We start from the raw sequence: 22,654 nt of genomic DNA, 5'->3' as shown, positions 1-22,654 counted from the left end.
TCTCCGAATAAAGTATAGACTATTATATATTGCTGGAAAGCTCTGGATGTCTACTTTCCAACGCCGTTGAGAGCGCGCCATTTGGAGTTCTGTAACTTCAGAAAATCCATTTCGAGTGCAGGGAGGTCAGATTCCAACAGCATCAGCAGTCCTTTTGTCAGCCTTCTTCAGAGTTTTGCTCAAGTCCCTCAATTTCAGCCAGAATTTACCTGAAATCACAGAAAAACACACAAACTCATAGTAAAGTCCAGAAATGTGAATTTAACATAAAAACTAATGAAAACATCCCTAAAAGTAGCTCAAACTTACTAAAAACTACCTAAAAACAATGCCAAAAAGCGTATAAATTATCCGCTCATCAATGCACAACACAGAGTAATAGCAAAAATAAATCTTATTCTGTATTAATCAATACTTTAGCAGAAGAACAAAGGAACAATCTTAATTACATGTAACAGATTCACAAGAATCAATAAGGCACAGGAAAAGTAACAAAAGTCCAAATTTTATAACGAGAACATCAGAAAGAAAACAACACCAGCATAATCAACAATCAGAGTTCACCGCCACGGAGCCTCAAAATAAGATGGTGGGTGGACTCCATCTGAATGTTGTAATCGGCCAGGGTGCGTCCTGTATCTTTGCCTTCATAGCAAAGATTATTCGCTGTTGGTTCGGTGGAATCTTTTCTTTGTCCTGTATCTTTGCCTTCATGTTATCAATAGTATTAGAAATTTCCACCTCTAGCATTATCGTCTTCCCGGTTTGAGTCTTCACGAAAATCTGCATCCCTCTACGCAATTGGTTTTCTAATGTAGATCCCACTGATGACAAGGGTTCCATTTAGCAAAAAGATATCAGAACAAATAATTAGAACCAACAAGAAATAATCAGAAATAAAATCATAAAAACAATCAAAACAAAAATAAATTCTCAGAAAAAGAATCAGAACAAATAAGTAAAAAATCATAACAAAAAATTAAATAATTTAAAGCTTAGCAAAATGAGAAAAAATCAAATAATTAGAAGTTTAGACAAATAAAAAAAATAGAAAATAAAGTTTAGAAAAAAAATCATAAACCACGAATTGAAGCTTTACCGCCGACGCCAGCGATGCATCCAGTGCTGAGCTCGACGAAGATGACACCGATTTTTTTCCTTCCAAATCCTGCCGCGGATTCATGGATAAACACTAGAGACGCCAGCACTGGCAATGATAATGGAGTAGGGAGAATGAGAGTTCATGTAGAGAGAAAAAGAGAGAGTAGCAGAATGACGGTGGCGCTGGCAGTTGGCACTGACGAGTTAGTGCTGACAGGTGGCGCGACGCGTGTGGGTGAGGGAGACGACGGCGCAGGGAATGAGCGACGATGAAGGGATGGACGGAGGTGCTGCGACGGGTTAGAGGGAGGGGTGACGTTAGGATTTTTGCTAGTAAAGAATTTTGTAAAAATATAGTCGCGTTGTGAGTATAGATTCTAAAGCAACAGAAAATCCCTTCGTACAAACGTTTTGGTTGTCACAAGTAACAAAACCCAATAAATTTATAAACCGAAGTATTCAAACCACGGGTCGTCTTCTCAAGGAATTGCAGGAAAGTATGATTTATTATTAGTTATGGAGAAAACAATGTTTGGGTTTGAAAAAGGTTTTAAGCAGGAGAAATAGATTGCAAGAATTAATAAATTAATAACTAATAAAACTCTTGGCAAGGTATGAAAACTGGAAGTCCTATCCCAGTCATCCTTATCAATTGTGATGAGAATTGGATTTTTCTCCCACTAAGTTAACCTCTAACTATGAAGGTAAGTCAAGTGGATGGAATAAGTTTGGTTCCTCAGGTCCTAGTCTTTCCTTGGAAAAGGCTAGAGTTATTGGAACTCGAGTTAATTCTTGAAGAATTCCAATTTTCAGTCGACAATGAGTTTGACAACTCAAGAGTTACCAATTAATCAATTAAAGCCATGAATATAAAAATCTTGATAAAAATCATAGATCTGAAAATACCTCATATTATATTATTTAAGAAAATCCTAACATGAATGGTGCATAAGCCAAATAGGCAACATAAGTAATACAAGCATCAAAGTATCTGAAGGTAAAAGAGAAATACAAAGTAAAAAGAATGCAATGAATGTTATGCAAAATTCCAGGTTCAATCAAAACTCAAAAACAGACTAAAATTTAAACTGAAAAAGGAACGGTCATACCATGGTGGGTTGTCTCCCACCTAGCACTTTTAGTTATAGTCCTTAAGTTGGACATGTGGCGAGCTCCTTGTCATGGTGGCTTGTGCTTGAACTCATCTTGAAACTTCCACCAATGATTGGTCTTCCAATAAGCTCTATCCATACTAAGTAAATTCCTCAAGCTTTGATGGAGTTCTTCACAAGCTTTGAGCCCCCAAAATTGATCATCATATATTCCCGGATCCCAAATCTTGTTTCTACACCCGTCTTCAAGTTGATTAGCATGATGCCATCTGGGTGGTTCAGCTTTAGAATTCTCACTGAAATAGCCAAACAACTTCTTAGACCCAGTCAGTTGAGCTCTACACCAACCTTTGCGTTTAAACTTAAAGCTTCCAACCATAATGAACCTTGCAGGACAATTCTTACCACTGACCATCTTCTTTTTACTCTTAATGCCACAAAGAGCTCTAAGTTGACCATCCATCTCCAGTAGCCCGTATTCAAGTGGAATTAGAAAGCTAAGGGATATGAATTTTACCCACTTGAATGTTGTGAAGGATGATGAAAACTTAGGGGGAGGTGTTTCTAATGAACGTGCAAGCTCCACTCCATTCAAATGTAGATAAGAATTCATTAATAATTGAATCCATCTCTTGATTGTCTCCTTCAAAGTCTTCAACCATGATATGCTTTGGAGGTTGTATACCCTCCTCAACATCAGTTTCAAACATCTTTGAAGGAGGCTCTATGACTTGACTTTTCCATGGAGGTTCAGCATCTCCTAAGTCTTCAACCACTGCCTCCTCTTCTTTTTCAATAATTCCGGCTTCCTCCACTTGTTCCAATATGAAGTTATGCTCTCTGTTACCCACTGGAGTTTCTAGCGTCTTCCTTGTAATGCGTTCTTCATTGGATTCTCCACATGAAGCTGTGGGAGTCTGTTGAGGGGCTAAACGTCTGGAAGATAATTGATTTATTGCTTGCTCCAGTTGATGAAGGGTTGCATTAAATTGGTTTACTGATTCTTCGAAGTGAACCTGTGATTCTTGGCTTGATGGATATGGACATGGTGTATAGGGGAGTGGTGGTTCTTGGGAGTAATTGGATTGGCATTGGAGTGGATAAGGGTCATGTAGTAGTGAATGGTGAAAAGAAGCTTGTGAGTATGGTGGGTTGAAACTATGTTGAGAGGATGGTCTCTGAGCATAGGGTGGGGCTTGTTGGTAGCTACAAGGGGTCCACCAAATCTATCAGTTGGGTATGCATTGTAGAATGGTCTTTGTCCATGATATCTAGGAGGTTGTTGTTGCCAAAAAGGGTGATCAGATCCTCGTGGCTCCATCCATCTTTGATTGCTTAGACCTTGATGCATAGTCCTGTTATAGCTTCCATTCCTTGCAACAAAATTAGAACCAAACTCAAAGTGAGAGGGGTGAGAATTCATAGTAGTTATCAGAAATAAAGGGGAAAGAGAAAAAACAAATAAACAAGTAAAAGAAAAATATTTACAATAACCAATAATAAGACACACGTTTGCAATTCCCTAGCAACGGTGCCATTTTGACGTTAGGATTTTTGCTAGTAAAGAATTTTTTAAAATATAGTCGCGTTGTGAGTATAGATTCTAAACCAACAGAAAATCCCTTCGTACAAACGTTTTGGTTGTCACAAGTAACAAAACCCAATACATTTATAAACCGAAGTATTCAAACCTCGGGTCATCTTCTCAAGGAATTGCAGGGAAGTATGATTTATTATTGGTTATGGAAAAAACAGTGTTTGGATTTGAAAAAGGCTTTAAGGAGGAGAAATAGATTGCAAGAATTAATAAATTAATAACTAATAAAACTCTTGGCAAGGTATGAAAACTGGAAGTCCTATCCCAGTTATCCTTATCAATTTTGATGAGAATTGGATTTTTCTCCCACTAAGTTAACCTCTAACTATGAAGGTAAGTTAAGTGAATGGAATAAGTTTGGTTCCTTAGGTCCTAGTCTTTCCTTGGAAAAGGCTAGAGTTATTGGAACTCGAGTTAATTCTTGAAGAATTCCAATTTTCAGTCGACAGTGAGTTTGACAACTCAAGAGTTACCAACTAATCAATTAAAGCCAAGAATATAAAAAGCTTGATAAAAATCATAGATCTGAAAATACCTCAAATTATATTATTTAAGAAAATTCTAACATGAATGGTGCATAAGCCAAATAGGCAACATAAGTAATACAAGCATCAAAGTATCTGAAAGTAAAAGAGAAATACAAAGTAAAAGGAATATTGAACCTGATATGAAGATGAGATAAATCCTAATCCTAAATCCTAAGAGAGAGGAGAGAACCTCTCTCTCTAAAAACTACATCTAAAACCTAAAATTGTGAGTAATGATTGAATCTCCAATCCTCTTTGAGTTTCTGCATGTTCCTTGACTTTAATATGTGTTTTTGGGCCAAAAACTGGGTTGAAATGCGGCCCAGAATCTCTGCCAGCGACTTTTGTAATTCTGCAGATCGCGCACGTCACGCATCCGCGTCGTCCACGCGATCGCGTCACTCAGCGTTTTTTCGTACCACGCGTGCGCGTCGTCCACGCATTCGCGTTGTTTGTGCAGCTTCCAATCCACGCGGTCGCGTTAGACACGCGAACGCGTCACTCTGATTTCTTCCATTTTGCGCGGTCGTGTGAGTCATTCGACTGCGTGACTTCTCGCTGGTCATCTCCTCAATTCCTTGTGTTCCTTCCATTTTTGCATGCTTCCTCTTCATTCTCTAAGCCATTCCTACCCTATAAAGCCTGAAACACTTAACACACAGATCAAGGCTTCGAATGGTAATAAGAGAGGATTAAGATTAGCTAAATTAAGACCAAAGAAGCATGTTTTCAATCATAGAACTATAATGGGAAGGAATTGTAAAATCATGCAAATCCTATGAATAAGTGGGTGAAAACTTGATAAAACCACTCAATTAAATACAATATAAACCATAAAAAAGTGATTTATCAAGGGGCTGTGACTGTAACACCCTACTACACAGAGTTTTACGCTTAAGTCGTAGAACAGAGGTAGTGTGGTGTTACGGACCTCTAAACAGCAAAATAAATGCATAATAGAGAAGAGAATAATACACTAGGAGCTTTGAGACAAAACGGGTGAAAAAAATCGCAAAATGAAAAGCGCAATGCTCAAAAGAAAGGATTACTTGCATACTAAGAAACCTAATCGGAAAATGATAAAGATGAGTAAAAGGTATAGGAAAACCAAGGAAACAACATAACTAGCCCTTGACTTAGCCTGCGAAGCTAAGGCTGGCCGGGGGATATATATATAAACATACATAAGTATCCCCAAAATACATCAAAATACTAGAATAAACTCCTATCTCTCCTTCAACCTCTAAGAGGAGCAGCATACATAAGTTACTTGGAGAGTAAGCTAAATACATATTTACATATATACAAACAGAAACCCAAAATACACCCAAGAACTACTTCGCTTCAAGGATCCAGACGCCTAGCGAGGAGCCTCTCGACCTGTATCTGAAAAACAACAATAGTATGGAATGAGAACTGGAGGTTCTCAGCATAGTAAAAGTGCCATGCATTTAATAAATAAGGTCTTGAGAATGCTTTAGGTAATCCTAGAACTCCGTTATTCAGTTATCCAACTTAATTACTAAATAGAAACCATAAACAGGGGTAGGTATTCTAAATCTGCTTAACTTAATACCTAACTTACTTAATTTCAATCCTAACCTATCACCAAACCATTTCTCCATTTCCTCCATTCCTCCATCATCCGTAATGCAATAGAAACAAGCAACAAAACAAGTTTACGCACAAGTAATGAGCAGATAGCACAAGTAGCAAGTATAACAGGTAGAAGGTGGTATATATCAATTAGGCAAACCAAGGAAATGCATAGCAATCAAAACAAACAAATGCATATGATGCATGCCTGTCCTATGGCTGATGAGGCCTATCTGTCGGTTATCCAGCCAACCCGACAAGTCCAAAAACCTTAGACTGTCCCCTGTCGCGCATCCCCAAGAGTCTATGCATAGAGTTCACATTCATTTATCATATAATCACTCAATGTGGGCTATCCATACCCGGAAATTTATACGTGCCCAGTCACCCTTACGATGTAGGGTCAACAGAGTATCGAGATTCAACCTGGAACACATGGTGGCGAGCCACGAATTTTTCAAAAATGGGCAGAATGCCTAGAAAGCTTACTGCAACCAGTTTTTGCCATCCTGTAACACAGATTCATACATCAAACTTTCAACGTCCATAACTTTCTCTACAAAATTCTATTTTTCATAAAATTGTATCAATCAAAAGCTCATAGAACCATCTTTCATTTGCAATAAATCACAACTCAATCCGAAATTTGGGGAGTAAATTATGGATGCCCAAATTTCATCAAAATCACTTTTTTACCAAAAGACTTCCAACCCTCATTTTCACCACATTCATAAATCCTTATCTCTAAAACATGAATATTGCTAACATATCCATTTCCAACTCATCAACAACCACTTCAAACTACCTTTAACCAATCCAATGAGCCATAATCTCAACTTTGCATGAGCATATATCACCTATACATATATGAATAACCCTTCACAAATACCATTCCATTAATGCAATTATCAACCCTTCACACAATATTCCATCAACTCACACAACAACTCTTTATTAACAAACACCAACCATAAACCATCAATATATATCAACACCAACACAATCCATCATAAGCAAGTCCAAGAGCATAAAATTAATAACTTCAATACCTCATAATTCCAATATATTTTCATCAACAATTTATTCCAACAACATTACAAAACTACTCATTAAATGCAATAACAAATTCAACTTATCCTATGGTTCCTCTAACCTATGTTTTCACAACACCGTAAATATTAAACGTGCAAAACTTAAAACATACCTTGGCCAATCACTTATTTTCACCCAAGGCAGCCTCACAACACCAAACACAGCCCCTCCAAGCTCAATTAAAACAGCCACAAAGCAAGCCTTGATCACCAACAAGCCTCCAAATACTCCCAATTCAATTCCAATGCATATATACCCACTTAATCTACACCCAATTCATATACATGTTACAATTTCAGTATTTTCATTATAAATACAATATTGAGCTAGGGTTAGGGTGTCCTTAACATACCCATATGCTCAATAACTTGGGCCCATAAGCTTCGAAAGCTAAATCGAACCTAAAACACCGATTTTGGCAACATTTCATCACAAGAGCTTAATTTCACAAATAGAAAGGGGAAATGAGAATCTGAAATAAAATTGAGGCTTACCCGTGAAATTGATCCGATAGAAACATAGAGCTCGATGCGCTGGACGCGTGGCCGCGAACGGCGCGGCGATCGGAGAAGTTACCGCGTTTGGAAATTGAGACAAAGGTTTCTTCCCTTCCCTTCTTCTCCATGCGTTTAGCACCGCTTCTACTATGTTCTTAGAAGAGAAAATGAGCTTTAGCTCATTTATATGCTGGGCTAGTTGGCCCATGGGCCCGGTTTGGGTTCGGTCCAACCGGTTCGACCCATCTAGTCCAATTTCGGGACAAATTTTTCGAAATTGGTATCAAAATTCTCGATTTAAAGAGCTTTATCCTATTTTGATATTAGTTTTGTATTTTTAATTTTCCTAATTAAAATTTAATTTATTTACTAATTATTTACCGATTTTAGCGGGGTTTACAGTGATGGATTGAGAGAGGGAGATAGCGGCGTTGTTGGGAGAGAGGTAGTTATAGCTATGTTAGGGTTACAGAGATGAGAAGAGTGAGTGATGTCAAAGTGTTTAAGAGAATAGGGTTTTCAAATATCAATATATCAGTATATATAATGGGTAGGAAATTGGTATGCTTTTAAAAAGTGACGAAAATAAAAACAAAATAGCCACGCCTCAAAAGCGTGCCTATTGATTTCTTTAAGCCACTCTTTTGAAGCGTAGCAATAAAAAGCATGGCGACAGCATTTTAAAAATGTCACCATAATGTAAATCTATAGGCATGCTTTAATAGCGTGCCTGTTGCTCTCTACAAATGGGTGGCAAAAAAAAGTATGACAAAATCTCTAATCAATCGCCACCCTTATAAAAGCATGGCCATTGACCCCTTTCGACATGCTTTTAAAGTGTGGCAAAAGAAATGTGGTCAAATCTCTAATCGATTGCCACCCTCATAAAAGGGTGGACATTGACCCCTTTTGGCCACGCTTTAAGAGCGTGGCAAGAAAAAAGTGTATCGACAGACCTTTTTTCTTGTAGTGGGAGTTCGCGTGTAGGATTGCTTTGAATTTGGAAAAAAAATGAAAATTGAACCGAATAAATTTTAATTGGTTGGAGTTGGTTTGTGTTTTGAGGGTTATCTTAATTAAATTGTATTTGGACCTAGATATGAAGTCCAGGTTTCTTTGGTGACAACATTCAACTTATACTAGTGTCGAGGTACCACCGTCCGAGTTCCTCGTGAAGGAGGCAGGGGTAGTATCTGCAAGGAACTCTGATGTCTAAGTTAGCAAAGGTTCAAAGCAGGTTTTTCAGTAGATTCGGTTCCAATTATAGTTGAGTATGTCAGTATATGTATAGTAGAAAAGATAACCACCTTTTAGAGTAGTTCCACCTTGAATGGTGGATCGCTGTTCCCTTTTTCTTGGGAAGTTGTTTAGATCTTCCTTCTAAATGGGTAGGAGATATCTTAGAAGTTAGTTGCTCATTCAAATATGTAAGGCTGAATTCTTCAATTGTTGTCATTGCGCCCGACCTCTATAAGGTCGGGTAGGAGTAGATGACGCCACTTTCGTTGGATGGGTTTTTATTACTTTTGGACCTGGTTTTATTTTGGGCAAGGGTATGAACAGAGGCCCTGTTTGAACCCAAAATTTTATAAGGTTGGACTCGAGCATTTGTAGATTTAGCCTCCCATGTCCGGTATACTGCTTTTGGTAGGTCAGATACTCGTCGCTTTTTTGAAAAAATTTTGAAATGTTGTGTCCCTTGATGGTATGGCGTACGTTACTTTTGCAGTTGCCTTGGGAACCGCGCTTGTCATTAACAAGGGCATGTGGATTTACTCTTTTGCCCCTTGTGTCTTATAAATACCCAAAATATTTCTTTCTCTTTTTTCAATTCTTCTTCTGAAATGTTTACCCATTTCTTTCTTTCAAAAATTTCTTGAACTTCATTTCCGCATCCGTTCTTGAATTCAAAGTTTTTTTCCATCTTGAATAAAAAGGATTTTGTCTTTGTATTTGGAGTGAAATGTTTGTGTCTTTGTTGTTCAAGCACTTTTTTTTATTCCCATTCCTTCAAGGTTAGATTTTCTTATCTTTTTTAATTTATGTCTCTATTTTCTTGTTCTCCGAGTGGTGTTGTTGCTTTATTTATTGGAGATGTTTTGAAAAAAAATTTCTTCTTTTTTTTTGTTGAATCTGAACTTTTGATTGTTACCGTGAGTCTTGAGTGTGGGGTTTTTGCTGTATTACCCCCAAATGGTGTCAACTTAGCTATTGAAGGTGGCACCATTTCTGTTTCTGGTAATGTGATTGTAGTTGTTGGGTGTGTGAGATGGTATTACATGTTTATTGGGTGTGTGGGATGTTATACGTGTTTGTTGGTAAAACAAATAGCTCTTTCCTCACCCACCCAATTCCGAGCCGAAGTCTAAAAAATAGAAGACCACCGACTCAGGGAGTGTCTATGAGCAGGGCTTTAATGCGGTAGCCTGGACTAAAAATTACATCCTTCCAAATAGTTCTATTAGTATGGACGATGTTTTCATGAAGAGCCACCTTTAAATACTTGCCCGAGGTGGAATTTGGGTGGATGGGGTGTGTGCTTCATTATTCAAGGAGTTAGAGAAGAATTTCCTTGGTGCCACCCAGCATGCTTTGGCTGACCTTCAAGCTGTGGTGGCGTCCTTAAGGGAAACAATCAGAATTGGAGGACGAGAAGGAGTCACTTTTTTCCAACCTTGGAAAAGGAGAAGCTTGACTTAGTAGATGAGTCGCCAACTCCAAGGAGAAATATGCGGAGGTTGAGAAGACCATAGTCAAAGGTGTGGACGAGATGGTGGAAAATCTAAAGGCTCAGTTCTAGGTTGTTGCTCCCAAGGCAGACCTCTCCCTTATTTGTTCTGATAACATTGTGGTTGATGGAAAGATTGTTCCTTTACTTCAAGACAATGAAGACACTCTTGTACCCAACCCGAAGACCTCAAAAGTTCGAGTTGAGGAAGCTTCTCTGAGCTTTCCAACATGGATGAAAGATGAGCCAATCTTTTCTCATATTAAAACTCTTTCGACCTCTTCCATGTAACCCGAAGATATTTCTAACATGACTTTGAACGAGCAAATTCCTCCTCCTTAGTCTTTACTTTCTAAGTATTTGGATAACCCGGCCTATAGGTCATTTAATGAACAATTATTTTGTATTAGTTGTAGCTTAAACAAATTTTATTCTGTTGTTTTAAAAAACTTCTTTTCACTATTCTGATAGTGGCTTTTCGCCTGAATAATTGCAGTGTTAATTAGTTGGTACAGTTGTTAGCTCTTTGTGACCCAGTAGAAATTTCCATTAAGTCGCTTTGATAACTTTTGATGTTTTTTTCGCTAAGTTGGGAAAGATGTCGGTGAAGTAGGTCGGTCATTTCTGGACCTTTCATATGTAAATATTGTTTTCCCTCAAAAGTTTGCATTCTGTTTTTAAGTAGTTGGGCTTATCAAGTTCCTCTTACATTTCATTTTAGATCTAACTCTTTTAAGGCCGGACCATGAACTGCTTATATAACTTTTTACACTAATTTGTACCTCGTCCCTTCATTTTGTCATCCACTCAGATCAGGCAATAATTTTCACGATTTTTCGAGCTTATATTAACTGTTTGGATGGAAATTTTGGTAGAAAAAGTATTGTTATTAATAAAAGAAAAAGATTTACATAAGTCCTCTTGCTATTAAGGATTTTTCTTTTTACCCTTAGCCCTTTCTATGGTGCCTCGTTAAAACCACCTTCAGAAAAATCTTTTTTGGGAGAAAACCATGAAGTCGGAAAAAAAAGTATATCAGGGAGCAAGGTGCACTTTCTAACTGTAGTACCTCTTTAACTTACATGCATGCCACAACCTTGGGAGCTCGTTCCCTTTTAGGTTAGACACTTTATAGTGACCTTTTTCATAAGACTCCAATAACTTTATAAGGTCCTTTCTAGTTTGCAGCCAACTTTTTCTCATCCGACTCCTGAACTCCGATGTCGTTTCGGATTAGTATGAGGTCATTTGTGGCAAAGCTTCTTCTGATGACTTTCTTGTTGTACCTCAAGGCTATCCTTTGCTTCAATACTTCCTCTTTTATCTGAGCTTGTTCTCAAACTTCTAGGAGAATATTGAGTTTTTCCTTTTGTGCTTGGACATTTATCACTTCATTATAGAATCTAACCCTTGGAGATTCCTCAGTGATTTCTACAAGAATCACGGCTTTTATGCTGTAAGCAAGTCGAAAAGGTGATTCTCCAATCGTTGAGTGGAGAGTTGTCCAATATGCCCACAAGACTTGTGGGAGCTCGTTACCCATGCTCCATTAGCTTGGGGGTGTTCTACCGACATGAACTGGTGCTTCTAAAGATTAAGTTGGTGAACTGAGTTCTATTATTCGTGGTAATAGAGTGTGGGACTCCAAATCGGGTAACAATGTGCTTGTAAGGAAAATTTTAACTTCTTTGAGCTATGATGGTTGCCAAGAGTTATACTTCAATCCACTTGATGAAATAATCAATCCCAACTATGAAGTACTTTACCTGTTCGGATGCTTGTGAAAATGGATGAAAAGGTGAAGACCCCATTTTTCAAATGGCTAAGATGAGGTGACACTGATTAGTTCCTCTGGAGATGCTGCATGGAAGTTATCATACTTTTGATAAGGCGGACATTTTTTGACGAAGTCGAACGCCTCCTTTTGCATGGTCGGCCAAAAGAAGCCAGCTTGGATCACTTTTTTAGCTAGTGATCTTACTCCTAAGTGATTTTCACATATGTCATTATGAACTTCTTCTAAGACCACATTACTCTTGAAGGTCGGGACACACTTCAATAGAGGTGTAGACATTCCTCTTTTGTAGAGAACATTATAGACCAGGGTATAGTTTTGTGCTTCTTTTATGAGCCTCCTTATTTCCTGTTCTTCTCCAAGAATGATATCAAATTTAAGATATTCGATTATGATGGCCATCCATCCTAGGGTTTGGTTGGATATGGTCATTATGCCCGACTTGTCATCTTCCTTTAATATTGATGGTGTGTAGAGAGTTTCCTAGTTCAGGCTTCTATTGTTGCCCCCTGGATTGGTGCTGGCCAGTTTGGAGAAGGGGTCAGCTTGTATATTGGATTCCTGAGCTACATATCTGACCTCTATCTTCGAGAATTGAACTAAATATTCTTGTGCTTCTTCCAAGTATTTCTCCATATTGAGATCTTTAGCCTTCTACCTGAGTTCCTTCTTTACTCTCCAAAATTACTCCTGCTCCAGTTCTAGCTTTTTTGGATGATCCATCTACATATAGATTCTAGGTAGTAGGACTTCCCTGGGCTTTAGTGTATTTGGCCACAAAGTTGGCTAGATACAGGGATTTGATTATTGTCCGAGTTTGATACCTTAAGTTGAACTCAGATAGTTTTATGACCCATTGTAGCATCCTTCCTACAATGTCTGTCTTCTGTAAGATATGCTTCATGGGTTGGTTAGTTTGGACTTTTATAGTATGAGCTTGAAAATAAGGTCAGAGCCTTCTGGAAGGGATGATAAGGGCATATGCAAACTTCTCTATCTTTTGATAGTTTAGTTCTGCCCCTTATAGAGCTTTACTAACAAAGTAGATAGGTTGTTGTCCGTGTTCGTCTTCTCAAACTAACGCTGAGGCTATAGCCCGGCTTGCAACTGCTAGGTAGAGAATGAGCTCCTCCCCTAGAACAGGTCGGATAAGGATTAGAGGTTGGCTCAAACAGTATTTATTTACATTAAAATGACAGTGTTTATGTGGTTTATTCAAAACAATATGAATATTATTTAAAAGTTAGTTAAATTTCTTTTGCAAATATTTTTTATTAGCAAAATATAAGAATAAAATGTAGGATCTACTTGATTGAAGAGTATATAAATTTAAAATTATAAGATTTCTAAATATATGTTTTAGTAATAATTTTTATTTGAAACTAATTAAAGTCTATTTTATAAGTTATTTAAGAAATAACTTTTATTAAAAAATTTTAAAATACTAAACATTTGAAATCATTTGTTTATATTATTCATTATTTCATAGTTAGATTTTTTACATCTTTGGTTATGTTCTACATAATTTGATGTCAATCCTTGTGTTATCAAAATAATCATCATGTAGGGTGTTTTCTCATATTTTATGTAATTTTTTTTCTTTTTTTCCCACCTTTTGTTAAAGATATCGTTAAAAATGTAACCCTTACTAAACATGTAATACCCTACTAGACAGAGCTTTACGCTTGAACCATAAAATAGAGGTGGTGTAGTATTATGACCTCTAAAATAAAATATATGCATAATAGTAGTTGAAAGAATTTAATAATTGATGAGTCTTGAAGAAAAAGTTTAAGTAAAATCATTAAAAGAAAAGCGCAATGCTCACATAACAGAAATTTGCGTACGAAGAAAAGTAAATGCACATATATATAACAAGAGCGGAATGTCAAAAGATATAGAATGTCAAGCTCCGTGCTCAACCTGTGAAGCTAAGGCCAGCCGGAGAATATCATATATAAATATACATCCCAAAAGTACTCAAAATACATAACATAAACTCCTAGTTCTCCGTCAAGCCTCTAAGATGTACAAAAGTGAAACATACACAAAGGAGAGTCTAAACATATATATATATGGAATGAGAACCAAGGGTTCTCCACATGGTAATGGTGGCAACATACATAATATATAAGGCCTCGGAAAAGTTAGAGGTGATTCTAGAACTCCGACACTCAGATAAGTTATCTAAGGCCCTTAGGTTCTAACCAAATCCTAACTTAACCCCTCATTTTTCACTTTCCTCCAACCTTCCAAGCTCCAGTGGAATAACTCTTGTCATTCCTCTGCCAGTCAGGGGATCTCTCAATTGCATAGACATATAATACATGCAAGAAAAACACAAATAGATTATAGTTATAGCAAACAGAACATATAATAGTTAAGCATAGATTATCAAGTAAGCAAACCCAAGTAATGCAAACTCAAACAAAACAGACAAATGCACTTGATGTATGCCCGCCCTATGGATGATGAGTCTCATTTGTCGGTTATATAGTCAAACCCGACATGTCTGGTAGCTAACCCTGGACAATCCCTCCGTGCACGCATCCCTAAAAGTCTATGCATAAATTTACAATCAATTATCAAAATCAACTCATTGGAACTATTTCTGGGGAGTTAAAGTGTCCGACCACATCTTGCGACATAGGGTCAATGGAGTATCGAGTCTCAACTTGGAGAAAGTGGTGGCAAGCCAATGCATCTACCCAAGGAAACTCATATCTTAGATAAAAAAAGTGCACAAGCCAAGTCATTATTCGAGTTCAATTATTCTTTTTCATCTTAGCCATTATTCATCACATATTTAGTGTTTCAGCACTTCACAATCATAATTCACCACTTCACAAACTTTCTTCACTTCCAAGTTACCTCTCTTTCAAGGTTCACCCACTTTACTGTGATTAAAACTAAGTTTTAGGATATTAGAGAGTCAAAATAGAGGTTTAGAGGTTAGAGAATAGGCTAAAGTTCATAAAAATGCATTTTCCCAAAAATAAAGGATCTCACATATGTGAGATCTGTCCGCGTACGCGAGTACACTGGACAGAAGCGAATGGTCACATACGCATGCCATGTCTCGCATTTGCGGGGGTCTAATACGCTCGCGTACCCGAGTTCCACAAGATAGTGGCAAATTCTCACATACGCAGCCATATGTCCACGTATGCGGGCCCTGTATTTTCTCAAAAACCTGTTACAAATCTGCAGAAACACTTTTACACACCAAACTTCTGACATGATAACTTTTTCATTGGAAAATATTTTTAGTCCATTCTTCAAACAACGAAAACTTCATGGACCAGATTTTCATATGAATCAAGTTTGGTGAAGTTTGAGGGTCCGGAAGCCGAGTTATAGCCCGCCAAAGTTTGATAAAAAATTGGATTTCTCATCAAAATCACAAACCTCCATTTTTTACAAATTTCCATTTCAAAACCAAGGTTTCAAGTTCCAATTCAAACCAACCATATCCAAAACATGCCTAAACACTCTTCATTTATTCCACAATATGTCAATACTCAAAATTCGTACTCCTCTCCCAACAATCCAAAATCAAGCAACATAATTCATCAATATATCAACAATTATAGTTCAAATTCATCATCCTCATCACAAGCATCGATCATCAATTCATTCTCAAGCTAACTCAACATTGTTAATCAAGATTACTAAACATTAACATAATTGTACATTCCAACTTATCCTATGATAATCTAACCTAAGTTTTCACAGAACATTATATATTACCTACAGGAAACCAAAACCATACCTTGGCCGATTTCTCCCTAAGCCTGGAATGCCACAAATACCACCATTCCACTAATGTACCAAACACCAAAATGCACACCAACAGCAAGTCTGCTTCCATGGCCTACCATCAAGCTTCCATTACAACCAATTTGATCCCAACAGATATAATCTAAACCAATACAAATTAATATCACACAAAATCAACTAAGTTAGCTTGATCCTGAACACCAAAACATCACAATTTCAATAACAAATGTCCAATTTTTTTAAATTTAGGGGGAGGAGAGGCTGAGAATGAATTTGAGTTTTCCTTACCACAATGTTTGGTGGGTTTTGTAGAGTTCGACGCAGTGATCATGTGGCCGCAAGCAATGCGGCGATCAGAGCTCCGGATTGGAAGTTATATGAGATTGAATGAAAGGTAGGGTTTGGTTTCACAAGTTCTTCTCCCTCTTGTGTATTTCAGCGGGCATGCATATAAAGAAGGGGAAGGGAGGCTGAGTTCACTAAGTGTGGGTTGGATTGGGTTGGGCCTTGGGTCCAACGTGGGCCCAATTCAACCGATTTGGCCCGTTGGCTCGGTTTTGGGCTAAAATCTTTAAAATTAGTGTTAAAATTCGTATTTTTAATATTTCTACCCGGTTGGATTAATAAAATTTAGTTTCATAATTTTTTGATTAATAATTAATTTATTAACTAATTATTCACTAATTATGCAGAGTTTACAAAACAGATCCGAATTAGATATGATTTTCATTGGACAACCCGAATCCACACACAAGCACGGATAGAAATGTCATCCTCTTTCTTGTTCAGTGACGATTCATGGTATTCGTTGCTGCCTTCTATTTCTACTGCTAAGACCGCCTTCGATGACCACCACAATGACAGATAAAATACCTTGGCTAGATGCCACATATCCCGAGTCATCGATGATGATCTTTGAATTGAAAATCTTCAACGCTAAATCACTACCACATTCTAACTCTTCATCATTCCTAGGAAGCTCATCTTGAATCTATCCTAAGTCACTGCTTGGACTATTTCTCCAACTAGAGTGCCGCTTCCCTACAGAATTCCAATGACTACGAAGCTTTTTCAAAAGATAAGTTTCTTCTGCCACCAAATCCCCATCAAATGGATGTGCCCCGATCACCGCCTTTCACGGTTTCACATTAACACCCTTTTTTGGGCTAATAATGGTTCATTTTTCATGTTTTTGTCGCCCCACTTGATAGTCCTCACTATAAGACTCTATTTTTTGCATTCACTTTCTAGTCTTGTCCTCATGGTAATAATGAATTAGTTAAGCACCAATCACCAATGTGATTCTCCCCACTAAGTAGACAAACTTTCCTTTAAAATTTATTTGCCATGTGTGTCACACATCTACTGGTAGGTTAATCTCTTACCATCCTTAGCCACCATTCTTTATGCCACCATTGAACTGATCAATTTGTTATAATGTTGGTTAAAATTGACACCTAGAGCATCTCCAATGCATAATTTTAATTTCATTTTATGGTCCTACAAAGTGCCATATAAGTATTTGTGGGACCATATATCATAAAATTTGATTTGAAACTCAATGTGAAATTTGTCATTCCAATGCGTAGTCTCATTTTACTAATAACAATACAATAACATTACAATGTTCATTTAATAAGAATTTAATAAAGTATTCAAGTAGCATTATTTTAATGATCTTTCTTTAAAATGATACGGTATCTCCTTTTTGATACCAATATCATTTCAGAATTGGTATCCAAACTAAATTTTAAATCATTTCAATTACAGTAAAAGTAAAAAGTGATACCCAAAATTGATTTCATTGGAGTTGCTTTTCTAATGTTATTATAGCTTAGTTGTCTAGCATTATTCATAAAATTATTATTTCAAATTAAAATGTAGGAAATATTCATGGCCGGATCAGAAACTACAAGCAGCACGATAGAGTGGGCACTCACAGAGCTTCTGTGCAACTGCAACTGCTTAATGACGGTAAAATCTGAGCTCAACAGAGTGGTTGGAACCGCAAGGGAACTCGAAGAGAGTGACATAGAAAATCTCCCATACCTTCAAGCTGTGGTGAAAGAAACACTTCGCTTGCATCCTCCCATTCCCTTGCTTGTTCCTCGAAGGGCTATTCAAGACACAATGTTCATAGGATACTACATACCAAAAGACACGCAGGTCTTCGTGAATGCGTGGGCCATTGGAAGGGACCCAGATGTGTGGAAAGACCCTTTGACCTTCAAGCCCGAGAGGTTTATTTTTTGTGATGCTGGGTCAAAGGTAGATTATAAAGGTCAACACTATGAGTTCATTCCATTTGGTGCTGGGAGGAGGATGTGCGCGGGGGTTCCACTGGCCCACAAGGTCCTCCATTTGGTGCTGGGGTCACTGCTACATTGCTTTGATTGGGAGCTTGATAGCCATGTCACGCCATCAACCATGGATATGAGGGATAAATTGGGAATTACAATGAGGAAGCTTGAGCCCTTGCTTGCAGTGCCGAAGCTTGTTGCTCCATCGTGAGTCTCAAGGTTAATTCATCAAGACGTCAACTGCATTTCGTATGGGTTAATCTATTATATGTATGTCTTGTCACTTTCTTTGCTGTTGTTTGGTAGCGAAATATTTATGTCATATTCACCCTTTTAATGTATTATGTACGTGGTTTGATATGTTGGTGTCTATGTTAAAAAAGACACGCTATGTGTTCATTATTTCAATTCATGCATGAACACATCAAAATGGAGAATTTGGATGGAATGAAAACTAATTGTATGAATTTTATTGGGATAGAAAGTAACTGTCAATATTCTGTCTAGCTTTCATTTAAACATTGAGAGTTTATGAATTATGATTTATGAGGTATTATGCAAAAGTAGTGAAATATTTATCATCTTCACCCTTTTAATGTATTATATACGTGGTTTGATATGTTGGTATCTATGTTAAAAAAAGCATTGTATGTGTTCATCATTTCAATTCATGCATGAATGATACAGATTTTACAACCACAAACTACTGATAAGTGCTCTAGGTCATATCAAGTAATAGTCAATCGATTAAGTAAACAATAGTTATCAATTATTCTAGTCAGACAGTCAAAATTTAGGGTTTTTAGAAAGATTTGACATTAACAATTGAGGCGGAGTGAAATCGTCGGTTCGGAATTTTCACGAAATAGTCACGTTGCAAGTATAGTTACAAACCAATAGATAACTCACAATCAAAGTTTAATTTGTTTGTCAGTTAAGTCAAACCAATAAAAATACCCAGAGTATTAGATCTTGGGTCGTCTTGACGTTGGAATTTTTGCTAGTAAAGAATTTTATAAGAATAGTCGCGTTTTAGATATAGATTCTAAACCAACAAAAATCCCTTCGTGCAAACGTTTTGGTTGTCACAAGTAACAAATCCCTTTAAAATTGATAACCGAGTATTTAAACCTCGGGTCGTCTTCTCAAGGAACTGCAGGGAAGTATGTTTTTATTATTGGTTATGGAGATTGTAAATTGGGGTTGAGAATGAAGAATTAATATAGCAAATAATTTAAATGGCAATTAAAATAAATAAATACTATAAAGCAAACCCTTTGGCAAGGTACAAGAAATTGGAAGTCCAAACTTAGTTATTCTTATCAATAATAATGAAAGTTGAATCTTAATTCCACTTGGTTAACCTTTGCTAAAGCAAAGGGAAAGTCAAGGGACTAATTAGTTTGACCTTCGAATCCTATTTATTTCCTAAGAAAAGGTTGGGATTATTGAAGTTCAGTTCAATTAGCAAAGATAACAGTTATCAATTATGTGGAGCTAAGATAACTCCTGAGTTACTGATTTCTTAACCAAGACCAAAAGGAAAAGGAATTAAATCTACTAGAATAAAAATGTCTTCAGATTGGGAATAATCAATAACATAAATAAAAGAAAGCAATATTAACTGGAATACCTCAAATAACATTAATTCGAAAGAGTAATATGTAACATAGAAGAATTCATAAACTGATTTGAAAAGCAAGTAATGAAAAAGGAATATTGAACCTGATAAGAAGATGAGATAAATTCCTAATTTCTAAAAATCCTAATCCTAAATCATAAGAGAGAGGAGAGAGTCTCTCTCTCTCAAAACTACATCTAAAACTAAAATGATGAATTATGAGACCATTCTTATGAATGAATGGATTCCCCCACTTTATAGCCTCTAATCTGTGTTTTCTGGGCCGCAAACTGGGTCGAAAACAGCCCAGAAATCGCTGGAGAAGAAATCTGCCACGCTGATTTTTGTAACTGCGATGCATCCGCGCAGATGACGCGTTTGCGTCGCCTAGCGTTAGGGCAACTATGGCATATTATATATCAAATCGAAGCCCTGGACGTTAGCTTTCCAACGCAACTGGAACCGCGTCGTTTGAACCTCTGTAGCTCAAGTTATGACCGTTTTAGTGCTAGAGGGTCAGGCTGACAGCTTTGCAGTTCCTTCAATTTCCTGTATTCCTTCCGCTTTTGCATGCTTCCTTTCCATCCTCCAAGCCATTCCTGCCCTATAATCCCTGAAATCACTGAACACACATATCATGGCATCTAATGGTAATAAGAGAGGATTAATATTAGCAAATATAAAACCAAAGAAACATGTTTCCGATCATAGTACAAATTCCGGAAGGAAAACGTAAAACATGCGATTAGTATGAATAAATGGGTAAAGAGTTGATAAAAACCACTCAATTGAGCACAAGATGAACCATGAAATAGTGGTTTATCACGTCTCTCAAAGGAATTGTAAGGAAGTGTTCATATTATTGGTTATGGGATTTTTTTTCGGAGTTTTGATAACATGAAACAAGAAATGAAAAGTGCAATATTCAATTCATGGCAAACTATATGTGACTAAACCCTAATTTCTTAGACCTTTTTAGTCTCCTCTAACCTTCATCAACCGCCAGTTCTAGTTTATATGCCACAAAAATCCTAATTATCCAAATATAAGAGGATTATATGTCACGTATCCCATTAAGTCAAGATAATTAGAAATTTAGGAGAAATTATTTTCAAGCTGTTGTTCAAGAAAAGAGTTTTTTCAAGTTTTACAAAAACTCAATTAGAACAAGGATCATACTTCCGTTCCACCCAGATTCATAAGATAAAGAACGAAAACAATTCTTGAAATTGAAATCAATACATGAATTAAAATAGAACAGTAATAGTATTAATCCATAGAATAAATAGAGCTACTAACTTTAATAGTGGAGGTTAGTTGCTCATGTTTCAGAGAAAAAACTAGGGTTCTGTAAAATTGTAAAGTGTAGAATGCGGTAAGAGAGAAGAGAGCCAAGCTTGAAGGCCTGATTCTTTTCCCTTTTATATCTAATCCTAATTAATGTAAAATATATTTTCTAAAACTAAATAATATCGTTTCTAATTTATAAAAAAATTAAAAGTTTTAATCAAAATAAATAAAATCTTTGTTGATGCCTTGATTTGGCGTGGGGACCATGCTGTAGTAATGAACTGGTGCCTAACTTGGGAAATTCCAAGTTAGACGCCACCCTTGCACTACCTCCGGGGAGTGCTTCACGTTGAACTAGAGCCTAACTTCACATTCATGGCGCCTAACTTCGCTGGTTTGGCCTTCCTGGCGCCTAACCTCGAAATCATGGCGCCTAACTTGAGAAATTCCAAGTTAGGCGCCACCTTGGCCGAACAAAATGAAGAAAAAAGGTATACTATTATATATCATTGGAAAGCTCTGTAGCTCAAGTGGACCTCTGTAGCTCAAGTTATGTCTGTTGGAGTGCAGGAAGGTTAGAGTTGACAGCATCATTCACTTTCTTCTTTTTTTCTACAGAAACTCCATCAAATCCAACCGAATGCTATCTGAAATAAATAGAATTACACACAACTCAAAGTAGTATGCATAGTGGCTAAAAGATATTTAAATCTTGATTAAACTTAGCAATTTTAATGCAAATTCTCTAGGAAAAGATAGAAAAGATGCTCACGCATCACAACACCAAACATGAATTGTTGCTCGTCCTCAAGCAACCAAAACTAACATAGGCTTAGGATGTGAATTTCCATGAGAAGTGAGTGTTCAATTAAGCTCTTTGGTGCACGAAATTGCAATCACACTTTGCAATCCCGCACAACTAACCAGCAAGTGCACTAGGTCGTCCAAGTAATACCTTACGTGAGTAAGGGTCGATCCCACGGAGATTGTCGGCTTGAAGCAAGCTATGGTTACCTTGTAACTCTTAGTCAGGATATCAAAGATTATCACGATTGATTGTAAAAAGCAAAAGAACATAAAACAGGTACTTGAATTGCAGTGATGAGAATAGGTTGAGGTTTTGGAGATGCTCTGTCTTCTGAACCTCTGCTTTCCTACTGTCTTCTTCTTCAAACACGCAAGGCTCCTTCCATGGCAAGCTGTATGCAAGGGTTTCACCGTTGTCAGTGGCTACCTCCCATCCTCTCAGTGGAAATGTTCAACGCACCGTTCATAGTTGAGAATGATGATGATTGTCATGGATCATCACATTCATCCGATTTAAGAACAAGTAATATCTTAGAATGGAAGCAAGCATGATTGAATGGAAAACAGTAGTAATTGCATTAATCCATCAATACACAGCAGAGCTCCTCACCCCCAACCATGGGGTTTAGAGACTCATGCCGTGGAAAGTACACAAAGAAACGTATAAAGTGTCATGAGGTCCAGATACAATGTCAAAAGATTCTATTAATAGTCAGCTAGTAACCTAGGGTATACAGAAATGAGTAAATGACGTAAAAATCCACTTCTGGGTCCACTTAGTGTGTGCTTGGGCTGAGCAATGAAGCATTTT

At 37.1% G+C, this 22,654-nt stretch overlaps 1 protein-coding gene across 1 annotated transcript in view; it reads left to right on the top strand.

Moving 5' to 3' along the window:
- LOC107493730 (cytochrome P450 76A2) overlaps positions 1–18,608 on the top strand; it is a 31,178-nt gene extending 12,570 nt beyond the window's left edge. Inside the window, exon 2 of the mRNA XM_016114786.3 lies at positions 17,710–18,608. Within this exon, the coding sequence (XP_015970272.1) occupies positions 17,710–18,336 (627 nt within the window). The 3' untranslated portion in view covers positions 18,337–18,608. The remainder of the gene's footprint in view (positions 1–17,709) is intronic.
- The last annotated feature ends 4,046 nt before the right edge of the window (positions 18,609–22,654 follow it).

Source organism: Arachis duranensis, chromosome 6, assembly GCF_000817695.3.
Source record: "Arachis duranensis cultivar V14167 chromosome 6, aradu.V14167.gnm2.J7QH, whole genome shotgun sequence".
In the NCBI taxonomy this organism is placed as follows: Eukaryota; Viridiplantae; Streptophyta; class Magnoliopsida; order Fabales; family Fabaceae; genus Arachis; species Arachis duranensis.
Note: the sequence above shows the minus strand (reverse complement) of the source record. Positions and strands in the feature narration are given on the sequence as shown.